The 13,758-nt window shown below is 54.0% G+C and overlaps 1 protein-coding gene across 1 annotated transcript in view; it reads right to left on the bottom strand.

Annotated features, from left to right (window-relative positions):
- Nucleotides 1-3,250: 3,250 nt before the first annotated feature.
- Nucleotides 3,251-13,758, bottom strand: part of WDR37 (WD repeat domain 37) — a 42,792-nt gene continuing 32,284 nt past the window's right edge. Inside the window, exons 11-13 of the mRNA XM_012664895.1 lie at nucleotides 6,309-6,443; nucleotides 5,666-5,780; nucleotides 3,251-3,922 (exon numbers count right to left, since the gene is read on the bottom strand). Coding sequence (XP_012520349.1) covers nucleotides 3,791-3,922; nucleotides 5,666-5,780; nucleotides 6,309-6,443 — 382 coding nt within the window. The 3' untranslated portion in view covers nucleotides 3,251-3,790. The remainder of the gene's footprint in view (nucleotides 3,923-5,665; nucleotides 5,781-6,308; nucleotides 6,444-13,758) is intronic.

Here is a 13,758-nt window from a genome sequence, read left to right as displayed (position 1 = left end):
ATCCTCCTGCCTCAGCCTCCCGAGTAGCTGGGACTACAGGCATGCGCCACCATGCCCGGCTAATTCTTTCTATATATTTATTTTTAGCTGTCCAGATAATTTCTTTCTATTTTTAGTAGAGACAGGGTCTCGCTCTTGCTGAGGCTGGTCTCGAACTCCTAACCTTGAGTGATCCACCTGCCTCGGCCTCCCAGAGTGCGAGGATTACAGGCGTGAGCCACCGCGCCCGGCCTTACACGAGACTTTTAACTGATTTCATTTTTCAGCTTCTTCCCACTCTAATATGAGCTATATATTGTATGTTGCATATAACAATTGAGGTGTTCCCAATTTTGGAATATATCTATAAAATTCTAATTAGGGGAAACCCTACGGATAGTAACAGAGGCAGATTCGGCATTCTGATGAAGTCTTAGCAATGCAAGTCTTTTCCTCTTGATTCTTTATGCTGACATAAAGTGAACTTTTAAATTAATGGAAGATGTCATGAAATTTAGACAATGATCACACACTATCTGAGGAGTAAGGTAAGAAGGTCAAGCAATCAGTGGAGACAGCGACACCCACAGGACTCCACTACCCCGAGGTTCCTGCAACCACCAAGATGCTCGCGCACGCGGATCAGAACAGAACCAGGTCCAGTCACTGCCGTCTGTGTGCGTCTCCCGCAGAAAACGGCGCCTGCTTTCTACAACTGTAATTTTTTTTTTATTTTCAAACACGCTTACCGCAGTAAGAACAGTACGAGCATTTTGTGATACCATGAGGGACGGTGCCCGCAGCTTGTACTCTGTCAGACGGTCAAGCCTTTCAGAAATTCTGGGGGTGGAGGATGAGGCAGCCAACCGTGCGTCGTTTGATGTTGGTGGACAGGAAGCACAAACGACCGATTCCTAAATCTAAAATTAAAATTTCTCAAATGGGCACTATCATATGTGTCCGACTTCCAGGTCACTGTGTGATGTTTATATAGCCACTAACGATGTTTCTCCAAAGCACAACGAAGAAAAGTAAAAATAATAAAATAATACAAACAAGAGACTCCCAATAACGTAAAACTTTTATAATAGTAATTACGGAACATGGATGTTTTCATGAATTTCATATTGCAACGAAGACAATGAACACTTAAAACAGTAACATCAATACAATAAAAACAACGGATTCCAAACAACACGTATAAATGCATATTTTCCTCCAAAGAAACTTGGTTTTCACAGATTTAAGTAACAAATGGTTGACATAGGATTCTTCAGATTCCAAAGTATGTACAGCGTTTTTGACTCTCCCAACACTGATGAGAAGAGGTGGTCGAGAGAAAGCGTTGCTCTGCCCAACGACACACCCTCACGGAATTCCGCGTCGACACACATTTCCAGTAACCACGTATCTCCTTCCCTCAGTAAATGAAATTCTGGACCAGTCAGCGCACGGGACAACACTATTCCACTTCCAGACACAACTTCAAACGAGATCACACGTGGCTGACTTGACGTCATTCTGGCCACACGCACACACATGTGCACACACATGCACCGCCCCCGTCTTCCCCGTGACTCCTGAAGGTCGCCCACGGCCACAGCATGGGAGGGGACCGCGTGCGGAGACGACACGCGGTCGGCGTAAGGTGCGCCTGCTCCTAGAGCTCCGCTCGCTCACGGCAGGGGCCGCGCCCCGGAGGGAGCGAGTGAGGAGACTCCGCTCCGGGGTCGGGCCTGGTCCCTCCAGCTCGTGGGAAGGTGAGCAGTTTCCGGCAGCGAAGGTCACTCGTCTGCCTGGAACTCGATGGCCATTGTGAATATATATTTTTAAAAGCTTCAAAACTTTTTAATCTGGTGGAGATCTGGTTCTAAAGTCCGACTTGGCTAAACTAACCACACACCCTTCCAGTGTTCCCGAACACCGTCCTAACACACCCAGACTTTCAGAGTCAGACACCAGGCATCCGGCAGGTGGCGTGTGCGGCTGGGCACGGCTCTGGCTCCAGGAAAGCCCGGGCCACGGCGACCCGCGGACAGCACACGACGCTCCGCGAGCAGGACGCACTCGGGAGAGCCAGAGGGACCAGCCTGACCTCAGTTCTCAGAAACAGTGGGATCAGGTGAGAACACCAAAGTTCAGACATACAGCAAATCTCTGAGCTTTAAAAATGAAGTGACTCTAAAGCGTGTGTGGTCTGTCCCTTGGTCAGCACTGTCGGATCCGTGTCGCGTCACTGTCGGGTGTTCCTGGGCCCGCCCTCCCCTCCGGGTGTGCCGGTCATTTCGGAATCTTCCCGACACGCGGGTCTCAGGTTCTGAGATCGGCTCCCGCAGGACTCGAGCAGCGAGGAGCTTCTCACTCGGGGTGAGCTCCCCCAAGGACGGCCTGAGCGTCCTGCGCCCTGCAACGCTGCGCCGCGTGGCTAATGCCAGTTACCAGCTGGGCACCCCTGGTGTCACCACAAAACGGGAAACACGAAGGACGGGGACGGGCGTAGGTGGTGCCTTCCTGCCTCTCCCCGGGATCAGCCTCCGGGTGGGCATATGGAAAGGAGCGAGGACATGAGGGGCAGAAACTGAGATGTCTCCTTACCAAAACTGTCACTCAAGGAACACGAACACACGAATAGCAGAGCAACAGAGACTTCTAAGAAGGCAAGAGCGACGGGCCCGCTCACGTGGCGGCAGGGTCGGCACTGGGCGGTATCCCAGCTACTGGAGCCAGACGCGTCGTGTCACCTGCCAGCTGCCTGGTTGTCACCCTAGGAGCCTAACTGAAGACCTGTCCCCTCAGGACACATCCAGTGTGACTGTCCTTCTTGCCTTCCGAATCGAATTCAGGATTCCAGCTACAAATTGGAGTGCGCTCGCCAGGCACTGAGACCCACGGCCGCCCGGGCGTCCCCTCTGAGGTAGTGTGGTTGGCTCTGGAGCGCCACGAGGCAGGGGGCCCACTCGGAACACGCGGACCAGGGACGCAGAGGGTAAAACCTCTGTTTTCGGGGGGGAGGGCGTTCTTATCAAAGTCAAGTCACATTCGATGGATAAGTCGTTTGAAACTTCTAAAAACTGTTTATAACCACAGCTATAAACTAAAGTGCTTTAAATTTTGCTCAATATCTGAAATCAGTGATGAGAATCCTATTTTTAAATTTTCTAGTGTGAGACCTCAGCAGATTGAAATGGTTTTCTATTAAAAAAAGCAGAAACCCTTTCTTTTCAAAAGAAACTCCAAATGTTGTGAACTGAACACTTTGTGCCACTTTTTACCTTTTAAAACCCAGATTATTTTTACAGAACTGTAACAGAAATGAGAGTTGAAGTTGAATCGACAGCACACGCTAAAACTTCCGAGGTAAACGCGACGTCTTGGCTCACTCCTGTCGCCAGGCAGCGCGAACGCAGCTCCGCGGCCTCCCCGGTACAAGGTAGACGTGCATGATTATTCCAGAAAACGCAACAGACGCTTGTGCCTCAAAACAATACACAGGTTCACATTTAATTCCACGAGCGTAATGCCCCACCGTTCGCCTGTCAGAAGTCGGCAACGCGCAAGCACTTCACGGGCTGCGTGGAGGGTGAGCTTCACCTGCGCTGACCAGAGGATGCCAACACACACACAAGACAGAACTAAAACACATGGGCACACGTTTCTCTTACATGGCATGCAAGCCGGGCACGCTGTGGAAACACAGGGACGAAGCACCCTCCCCAGGGTCAGACTCGCACAGAATGGCTGACTAACGTGCAGGAAGTCTGCACCGGTCAAAGGTCCACGGCAAACCACCACACCAGGGGACGCCGTGGCCTTATTTTTCCTGTAACAACGCGGGGATGTTGATGTTCCAGCCGATGGCTTGCCGGTCAAACCCGCAGGTGAACAGGTTGCAGATGGGGTGGTCTTCGCTCCACGCTGAGCAGCACACCATCCTTCGGTGGCCCTGTTAACAGTCACACAGACCAAAGTCAGCGCCTCACTCCTGAAATACAAGACCGACGAGACCTCGGCCAAGTTAGCAACTACATCCCTCGACACGACTGAATTAAAACAAAGTGGTGCGCAGGATTGCGAGGCACGTCTCACGCCTGCCCCACCAGCTGCGCACCCTCACTCCCACCAACAGGGCTAGTCCGTGAGACCCGAAACACCGAGCGAGCGTGGCAACCGCTCTCGGCGCTGCTGCGTGGCCAGACACGGGGAGGGGGCCAGTGGACCGAAACCACAGCGCCTCACGGCTTCTTTTGTAAGAAGATGAACCAGAGTCCAGTCAGAGTGAAAAAATAAATAAATGACCAATTTGAAAATTTTAAATGAAAAATGAGGCTACAAGATGTCTGGGGATGAATTAAATGAAATTCACTCAAAGACCTCAAATCCCACCGTAACAAATAACCAGTTCAAGTAATTAATGAAGGAGCTAGAAAAATACATTTGGTGTCAAATAAAACACGGGTAGACAAATGGCCTTTCAGGTAGACTCCTGCCATCTTCGGGAATTCCAGTCAATATCAGAACGCTGGAAAAATTACTGCAAAATATTTGACGAGTCTCATAATGTGAACATTCGTGTACACGCATGTGGACGCAGCACGCAGGATAGTGCCTGGTACTCGGCACGTGTGCCAGCTACGCCTTCCTAATTTCTAAATTAATGCAACAGCTCTGACACGTTGCTGTATCATAAGCACAAGAACAGTGCTAAGTAAAGCTGACAGATTTTTTAAGTAAAAGAAACTCTCAAAAAATAACACAGAATTTTCCTGCAAAACATTCACATGTAAACAGCACTACTCATACATCTGGAGAGAGAACAACAGGCCACAGAAACAAGAGAACTGTGGGAGAGACCACGTAACCAAGGGTCACCAAGGCTACCTTCTATCACTTCTGTGTGAACAACCAAGGAAGGGGAGTGAACCACATCCACTAACTGGCAGGAAACCCAAGCCTCTGGACAGCACCTATCTCAAGATACACTCAACTCGGAGATCGGGGACCTAACGACCGGGCTGGGGACGAAGACCACATGTCGCCTGCGGAAAGCTGGTGAAAACGAAGAGCTTCCCAGCAGGAAACCGGGAAGCCACAGCTCTCGGTTTGGCCAGTCGACGCCCTCACCGCGGACAGAGCTCACGGGGATCCCACCACGCCGAGGCGGCGCCCAGCTGACCATAGCCACACGCGCCGCGTGGCACACTCCCTGTCTATGCAGATTCAGCGCGAGTATCTAAGACTGCGCTTCTCGACACAGCAGCCATTAGCGCAGGTGCCAAAGAGCTCACCGAACGTGGATGTTGCTTAATTCTGAACTCAAAGACGGAGACTCAGGGACGAACTTGAGTGTGTTCCTCTACTTTCTCAACCTTAAACTTTACAAACTCCAAATGCAGATCAGGCACTTCCAGTGGAAACTTAGCATCCAGAGACTTAGTAGGAAAATAAGAATGTAAAATATCTCTAATATTTTATATTGATTACATGTTGAAATTACATTATTTTGGGTATATTTGGTTAAATAAAATACATTGATAAAATTAATTTCTCATTTCCTTTTTAATGTGGTTATTAGAAAATTTAAGATTACTTCTGTGGCTTGCAGCCTATTTCTCTCAGACAGTGACGACCTAAGCTGAAATTCCAAGACACCACTGCGCTCTGCGAACGTGCACCCAGAGCCCGTTACCTGCCGGCTGCTCCGCGGAAGCCGTGCCAGTCGCACTCCCGACATGTCGAACAATCTCACCTGCCGGTTGTCGTGGGGCAGGGCTATGATCTTCTGGCCAACACATACGTTGATCCTGCAAAGAGGAGGCTTGTGTGTGAAACGGTGACAGTGTGAGTTTCTGGCTTCACAGATAACGACACGGTATTCACATTTCAAGGCAATCTACATCAACCCCGGCTATTATCCGCGTATGGCATTAGAGACCGAGTTACTTACGTGTGACTATTACGAGACACACACAGACCCCAGACATCTGCCCCACACAGACACACGCGCGCTACCAGCCAGATGCACACCCACCCAAGCACAAGGTCAGTCCTCCCAGGAAGGAAACAGGAGCCTCGTGACATCTGGCCATGAGCGGCTCACTCCCGTTCTTACAGATCTGACTACGCTAACCTCATTTTATACTGAATAGGGCTGAGCATCTGTGTCACACTGACGCTGCATTAGGGCTGAATAAAGTATATTCCCCAGGAGCCTACGCCACGTCCCCAGGGCCCCACCACCCGAGCACTGGGTCTCTGGGAGTCGGACGTGAAACCGCAATCCCCCTTCCACGTCTGGCCGAGCCTCGTGTGCAGGGGCAGCGCCACCACACCTATTGATGGCGGAGTCCGTGCGGATGGTCGCGATGGGGGACCTCATGTTCTTCAGGTCCCAGACCTTCACCGTGCGGTCGTCACTGCCGGAAACCACGTTGTCTCCCACGGTGAACACGGCAGAGGTCACGGTGCTGGGGGCAAAGAGGACAGAGTCAGACACCACAGCACCGCTCGGCACCCATGCCCTCCCCCTGAACACCCCGCACCCTCCCCCTCTGCACCCCGCACAGCCCAGACCGGGGTGAACGGCACCCTCCGTCTCTGTACCCCACACGATCCTGCTCCCAGGGACCAGGGGACCAGGAGGAGGCCAATGGGCAGCTCACAGTGTCTTCCTGAAACCACACCCCCCGTGAAGCTCCTCCACGCCGTGGAGCAAGGACCCTGCCCTCTCTCAGCAACTACTCTGCTCAACCGTCTCCAGGCAGTACACGAAGAGAAGCTACCAGAAGATGTGGATTAGAATGTCTGCGTACATGGGTCTGACAGCAGAGAATTAAAAACCCCCTCCCAACAGCAACTCCCAATTTAAAAAGAACACAGGAGTCAGAGAAAAACTCCGACAACTCAACAGTTCAAAGGTGGGCAGAGGGCGTCAGCAGACATCTCCCCGAAGCAGACGCTCCAATGGCCGACAAGCACACGGAGTCGCCCCACGTCGACGGTCACAAGGGACATGCATATCAAAGCCACTGCACATCCACGAGGATGGCTACCATCAAATCAAGGCCAAAAAACAGAAAGTAGTGAATGTTGACAAATGCAGAGAAGTTAGAGCTCTTGTCTGTATGTAAAAAAAGAACGTCAGGTTTGCCCGTAATGTGGGTGCTGCTGTTTCTCAGATGCGAAGGCCACGCCAGGCTTAAGGAGCTGCAGCGGCCGGCGGGGCCTTGCGAAGCGGGAGGCGCCGTCTCCCGCTGACTTCTCTGGGGACCGAAGTCTGCGGCAGGTTCTGGCAAGTGCAACGTCAGTTAACACTCTGCCACATTCATGGAAAAAGCCTCAACAAAAGACCACCTGACCCTGTGTTAATGAAATGCTAGAAAACGTTAGGTCTTTAATAAATCAGTCTTGACAGGGATTGCGGGCCACCGAAAGGAAGCCACTGGCAAGGAGGCGGCGGTTTCAGAGGCACCCTGGACCAGGGTCGCTCGGGGAGGCTGCTGAGCTGCAACCGCTCCCTGGAACAGCCTCAGACGCTGCCAGACTCCAGCAAGCTCATTTGTCTTGTCGCGGGGAGCAGCGGAGCACGCACTTCCAGCTGACGGCGCGCCTCCTCGCCGCACACCGCCGCCCGCGCCGCACCCTCCACTCCCTCTGTGGTCTCCATCAACGGGGACGCCGCCGCGCACTCCTCATTAGGAACAGCAGCTGCCTGCCCAGTCGCACAGAGACAAAGCCGCTCCGCGTAGCAGTCTGCCGAATTTCACGGCCAAGGAGAGAAACACACGGGGCGGAAAACGCTGATGCCTCCTGGCCCCGCGCCAAACGCTGGCAGCAGTTTCCACTTCCTGCTTTTAAAACATGGCTTCCTAGAAAACGACACTGTTCTATCTAAGAACAGAGCGCTGTGTTCGCCGAGCCTGGGCGTGTCTGCTCCAGGCACGCAGTCCATCTGCGAGGGGCGTCCACGAGGGTGTGGCTGTGACCTGCACATTCGAGAACTTCACGGCACCTGCGTCGTCCGGCAGACCCCGGCCGAAAGGCTGTGTCTCAGGCACGATTGGCCCAGAGCTGGCACAGCCACCGGGACCAGCTGCGCACAGCACAAGGACAGACGCGTGCAACTGCGCGTTTCGTGCAGGGTCACCAGAGCGCCACGTTCCTCCCGACCGCTGTCCCAGTCCTCCCTTTGGAACCGGACTTCCGCCAGATGAGGACGCAGCAGACAAACGGGCTCCCTGCGCCTGCTGTTCGGAACCACAGAGCCCACACTAGCCTGCGTTTTCAGAATCCAGACGGGCTGAGAAACAGAACGCCATGTCCAAATGAGACATTTCTGAGCATCCCAGGAGAAGTGGCCCTAAGACGAGAAACAATCCAAGGAACAGTCAGGCTTGAACCACACGTGACTCTTTTTAGGATTTAAAATTCAGCCGTTCCCTGGAAAACAGCAGCGAACTCTCCTCGCCTGCGGTCCTGCCTCCGCACCCTCGCTCCGTCACTCTGCGTCGCAGCCTCCGTCGGGGCCGCGGAGACGCTTTCACGCTCACTCCTGCGCCGCGTGGCTGTCCCTTCAGGAAGGCTCTGCTGAGCACCGATGGCACGCCGAGAAGGGGGTCACGCCTCCCTCCCGTCGGTGAAGACAGCGACCGACTCGGGGACTTCGGTGGAGCACTGCCATTTCAGGGCATAGGCGGGGTGCCGCTGGCTGTCACCGCGCCGGAGCCACAAACAGGCTGCTAAGAGCCACTCTGTCGCGGGTCCCCAGGGGCCCTAACGTGACTCGAGGGCGTCAGAGCAAGGTGTGCGGCCACTGGGCTACGCTCGCTCGGGTTTTACTAGCTGAGTTAGTAAGAACCTTCCACAGACCGTTCGAAGAAGACATTCAGTTCAACACAGCCTGATATAAAATCATTACAGCAAAGTTAAAATTAGTAAGGTTTGTACAGTCACTTCATTCTTGTACTATTGAAAGTAGAGACTCTTGCTTTTTATGAAATCTGATCATTCTACTTCATTCTTATTAAACAATGTGATAGTCAACTGTAAATAAGCTTGGAATATTTGTGATGGCATCAGTGATTTCAAAGAAATCTGGGAGGAATGCGCATTACATTTGACTCAGGTGAGGACTGGCAGGTGCGAGGCACACTACCTGGGTGAAGGGCTCACGTACAACTCTCACTCAAACTGTGCACAAGCAAATATGGAACCAAAACATTTGTACCCCGTAATATTCTGAAATTAAAAAAAAAAATGTGCCAATGGCCAACAGGTAAAAAAATAGAACAAAAAATAAATACACAAATTGGGTGAGGAATGACCTTGCTCCCTTCTTTTCTGGATCTGGGACTCTGCCTGCCGCAGACTCACCACGTCACAGGTGACATGGTACAGACATGCCCTATTCATCAGAACAGCCAGCAAAATTAAAGTCAAAATACATCAAAAAATACAAGATTTTTGCTCTCAGACGCATTAGTAAATTAACCAAACACTACGACGCAGAAGAAAGACCCCCTTGCTTTATCAAACCACCCGGCGACGCGGCATGGGGCAGGGAGCGCCGGGCCGGCTGCGGGGACGTGCCAGGCTGGGAAAGGCGCCTCTTCCGCACGTGTAGAAGGGGGGGCTGAGCCGAGACGCCTCCCAGACTCCCCAGCCTGCCGCGCACGGGCCCAGCTCAGCGCCCAGGGGCACAAGCGCTGCCAGCCACGGGGGCGGCCGACAGGATGAGCGTGAGTGACGCCAACAGCCTCCCACCAACACAGGACGGGCTGCTGGGTCACCGGCTGCACACCGTCCTGCTGTCACCGAAGGAGTCTGGACAGGGAGCCACGCGCTGGCACCAGGACGGCACCAGGACGGCACCCGTGGGCTACACGGGCTGACTTGAAGTCAAACGTTGCTTTTAAAAGTTCAGAATGAGCTCCGACCGGCCCTCCCACACCCGCACTTCCTCAAGGAGGGCAGGGCTCGCCGATCCTTTGCCCAGCACCTGTGGGACTCACACACGTGGGCACTGACATTGAGGGGCACCACTGCGCGGGACAAAGACCCCCGCCCCCTGCAACCCTGAGGAGCTCACGCGTGGGTGACGTGGCCGGGTGTCCCTCAGACCGCCCAGTAGACCGGATCGCCAACGAGAATGAGGACAGCCACCCAGCCCTGCCTGGGCACGCATGCCTCCCCCACCACGTGCCCGCAATCCCGGTCACAGAGAGGGCTGCAGCAGGGAACGTTCTTATTCCTGAGTCTATGAAGCCGTGGCCAACGTACACTCCTTTAAGCGAAGGCTCAGCTGCTACCACGCGTGACTCATCGAAGCCAATCAACTCTCCAAAGCCTGCAAGGTCCCGGCGCTCTGCCGCCCTCTGCCCCACACGGGACCCACGGGCCGCAGCACCAGCAGGAAGGGAGCCGCAGCTGTGGCCTCCCCGTCTTCTCGGCAAAAGTCTCCACGGCCGGCCCGCGGGCAGGTGGGGTTCCAAGGTCGGCTCACTCCACAGAGGACGGCTGTCACAGCCATGTCCACACACACCCTCAGTGCCCTCGGGCCACTCTGCATCGTGGGAATGGCCAACCCTGCACCCACACCTGCTCTGGGCTCCACGATGCCCACCTGACACCTTCTGCCAGGGACGCTGCCACACCCCGACAGCAACAGAGACCACGCTGCCGGGGTCTGCTCGGAGCCCCTCCGTCCTCAGACCAGGGATGCGCCGCGCTCGCTCCTCCCTCCACCGTCCTTCCCTGGCTGCTCCCTCCTGTCACCTGGCCCCTCGTCACTCACCAGGCCACTGGAAAGCCACGAGGCCACCCACGGCGCAGCCCACTCAGCAGCCCGAGGGCTCAGGCGGCAGCTGACCCCGGGGGCACCTCCCACTCGCTGGGGACATTAACGCCGATTCGTTCTTTTCAAGTGACAACTCACAACCGTAACACGTTCGTCCCTCGAGAGACTTCACAGTCACACGATGTGATATGTCTTCAGACGGCTCCTCCTTGGGAGAGACGCACTGTGGAGCAGATACAGCACCTTCGGTTTTTAGAGCCTCCCACGGCAGCTGTTCCTTGAAAAACTAGCAGGCCCATCACGCCCCACAAGACACGGCTCCTTCTTTTTCAAATCAGACAAACAACATTTTGAAAAATCTTCTTTATTATTAACCAAATTAAGCTGCCTTTATTCAACTGTTTACACTTACTATTCTGAATACCTAAAAAACGAAGTTCTAAGTCAAGACCATTAACAGTGAGAACGCTCCTAAGCTTTTAACTAAGCAGAACAAAAGAATTTCTTCTAGACTATTATATAAAAGGAAACAACCATTATAGAAACACTGAATGTGGTGCCTAGACCAAGTAATAGCACTCAGCTCTGCAATCTCTGTACTAAGCACACAGCACTCAGCTCTGATCTCTGCACTAAGTATAAGCACTTAGCTCTGTGATCTCTGCACTAAGTACACAGCACTCAGCTCTGTGATCTCTGTACTAAGTGCACAGCACTCAGCTCTGTGATCTCTGTACTAAGTACACAGCACTCAGCTCTGCAATCTCTGTACTAAGCACACAGCACTCAGCTCTGTGATCTCTGTACTAAGCACGCAGCACTCAGTTCTATGTTCTCTGGACCAAACAGCACTCAGCTCTGTGATCTCTGTGCTGAGCACCGCACTCAGCTCCATGTTCTTGTGAGTTGCTATTTCGCGTACTGGCCTCACTGTTCTTGAGGACCAGAACATTCCCTGCAACCATCTGCACTCACAGGCCTGCACACACGTGCTTTACAAACGGATGCTCTTGACTTGTTCTGCAACACGGCTTTTAAGAATACAGAAGAAATTTCCTAACGTCCACGCGCTCATGTTCTCACGCCACAGAAACAGCCGCTAGGGTTCTACTCAGGGTTACCCGTTATTGCTCTGTCAGTTTTTAAATGTGAGAAGCAACACATAAGTGAAATTGGGGCCTGAGAGAGAAACACTGTTAGACACCAACACAAATACGGCAAAAGGCAACAACTCACTTGCAGAGAAGCCAAATAAACACAAGACAGTGTCAAAACTCCAAACGCACAGCCTCTGGGGGCCGCTGCAGCAGAAGCAGCACAAGCACAGACTCCTGAAAGCATCGCTGCTCCCCTCTCTTCACAGAAGATGCGCACACTCAAAATAGTTAAAGTCTTTACGTTTTGGGTCCTGGGGGATTGCTGGAGAAACCACTTATGTGGCTGTCCGTGCCCCCAAGCATGGCCGCTAGAGGAGCTGTCACTCTGCCGGCTGCTCAGGGCGGAACCGCGCGGCAGCTCAGGGGAACGCAGGGAGTCGGCAGCGGTGAGCGTGACAGGAGGTGAAAGAGCTGCAGACGCCCCCCCAGGCTGCCGGCCCACCTCACCTGGGCTGGGGTGCAGGGCAGAACACCCACACCCTGCTCTACCACCACCTGTTCCAAAAACTGGCTGGACCCGTGAGGGCACTGGCCACGCCTCTCCCCTTAATGGGAACTAAACCTCAGCTGGGCTAATAAAGGCGCAAGTTGGTGCAGACGCACCCCTGCACACGTTTGCAAAAATGACCCGTTCTATAGGTTTCATCTGCCAGAGAGGAAAGGCAACAGTTACTGACCACGGAGATTCCTTGGCTGAAACATTTTTATACAATGTCTCATTTCCCGTTTCTCTGAACAGGAGGTACTTCTTCTAGAGGCTCACTGCCAGCGCACTCAGAGGAAGTGTTTTGCCTTCCGTAAAGGCGTCTATAGCCCCATCTGCTGGCCGAGCCCCAAGCCCAGGCCCGCGGGGACACCCGGGCAGCAGGCTGGGCCGGCCTAGGGCGTGAGCCCCGCAGCAAACCCAGCCTCCACCCCCAGCAAGTCCGCCAGTCAGAGGGCTGAGAGGGGTTAAAGCGTCCCCTCCTCTGCCACTCACAGCAAGGAAATTTACCGAAGAAAGAACTTTTCCAACACATTCTTGGATCCACACGTCAGTAAAGGAGGCCAGTTCATGCTAATTCGAGAGGGAAAACAGGATGCGGGGTGGGGTGGTGCTTGCCCGCGGTCTGTCTTCGTCACGCTCTCCGGCGCGACACGAGCGTTGGCCTGAGCCTCGCAGGGCGGGGTGGGGGGCCCGCGGGTCACACGTCCCCGTCTGCCAAGGCCACACCTGATTCCATCAAGACACAGAAACTGAGACGCTGTATTTGTGAGTCCACACCGAAAGTAAGAACTCCTTCATAACCAGTCACGTTTCTCATAATCATCTCTCTCTAAAAACAACCGTTATCTCCAGCAAAAACACACCACACATGCAGCGGGTGTTACAGACACCAGTGCTGCCTGCGCGCCACACCCAGCGGAGACCGAGAAAACACCTGTTGTAGAAGCATCCTTGACAGTTAGAACCGGCACTTCCGGTCAACTCCCAATAAGGCAACTGGACAGAGAGCACGGACTGAGGGTCTCAGACGATACCACCAGGTCATCCGAAGGCACGGGAGGGACTGCCCTGGGACCCCCGAGTCAAACCCTTGGCAAACTGCGCATCCCTGCACCTGGGTTCCTCCCCTCGGGCAGGGACGACCCAGCCAGACTCCCCGTGGGATGCTCTGACCACGCCTGGGGCCCGGGCCCTCCACCCCGCTCTCTGGGCACAACACAGGCCGTCTGCCTGAGCCACGTCGGTCCCCACAGCGCGAGGACGCCAGGAGCGGCCCGCTCCCCACCACAGGCTCGCACAGGCGAGCGGGTCCACGCGGCCAGCAGCTGTAGGCACGTCCCGGC

Source organism: Propithecus coquereli, unplaced genomic scaffold, assembly GCF_000956105.1.
Source record: "Propithecus coquereli isolate 6110/MARCELLA unplaced genomic scaffold, Pcoq_1.0 Scaffold94, whole genome shotgun sequence".
Classification (NCBI taxonomy): Eukaryota; Metazoa; Chordata; class Mammalia; order Primates; family Indriidae; genus Propithecus; species Propithecus coquereli.
Note: the sequence above shows the minus strand (reverse complement) of the source record. Positions and strands in the feature narration are given on the sequence as shown.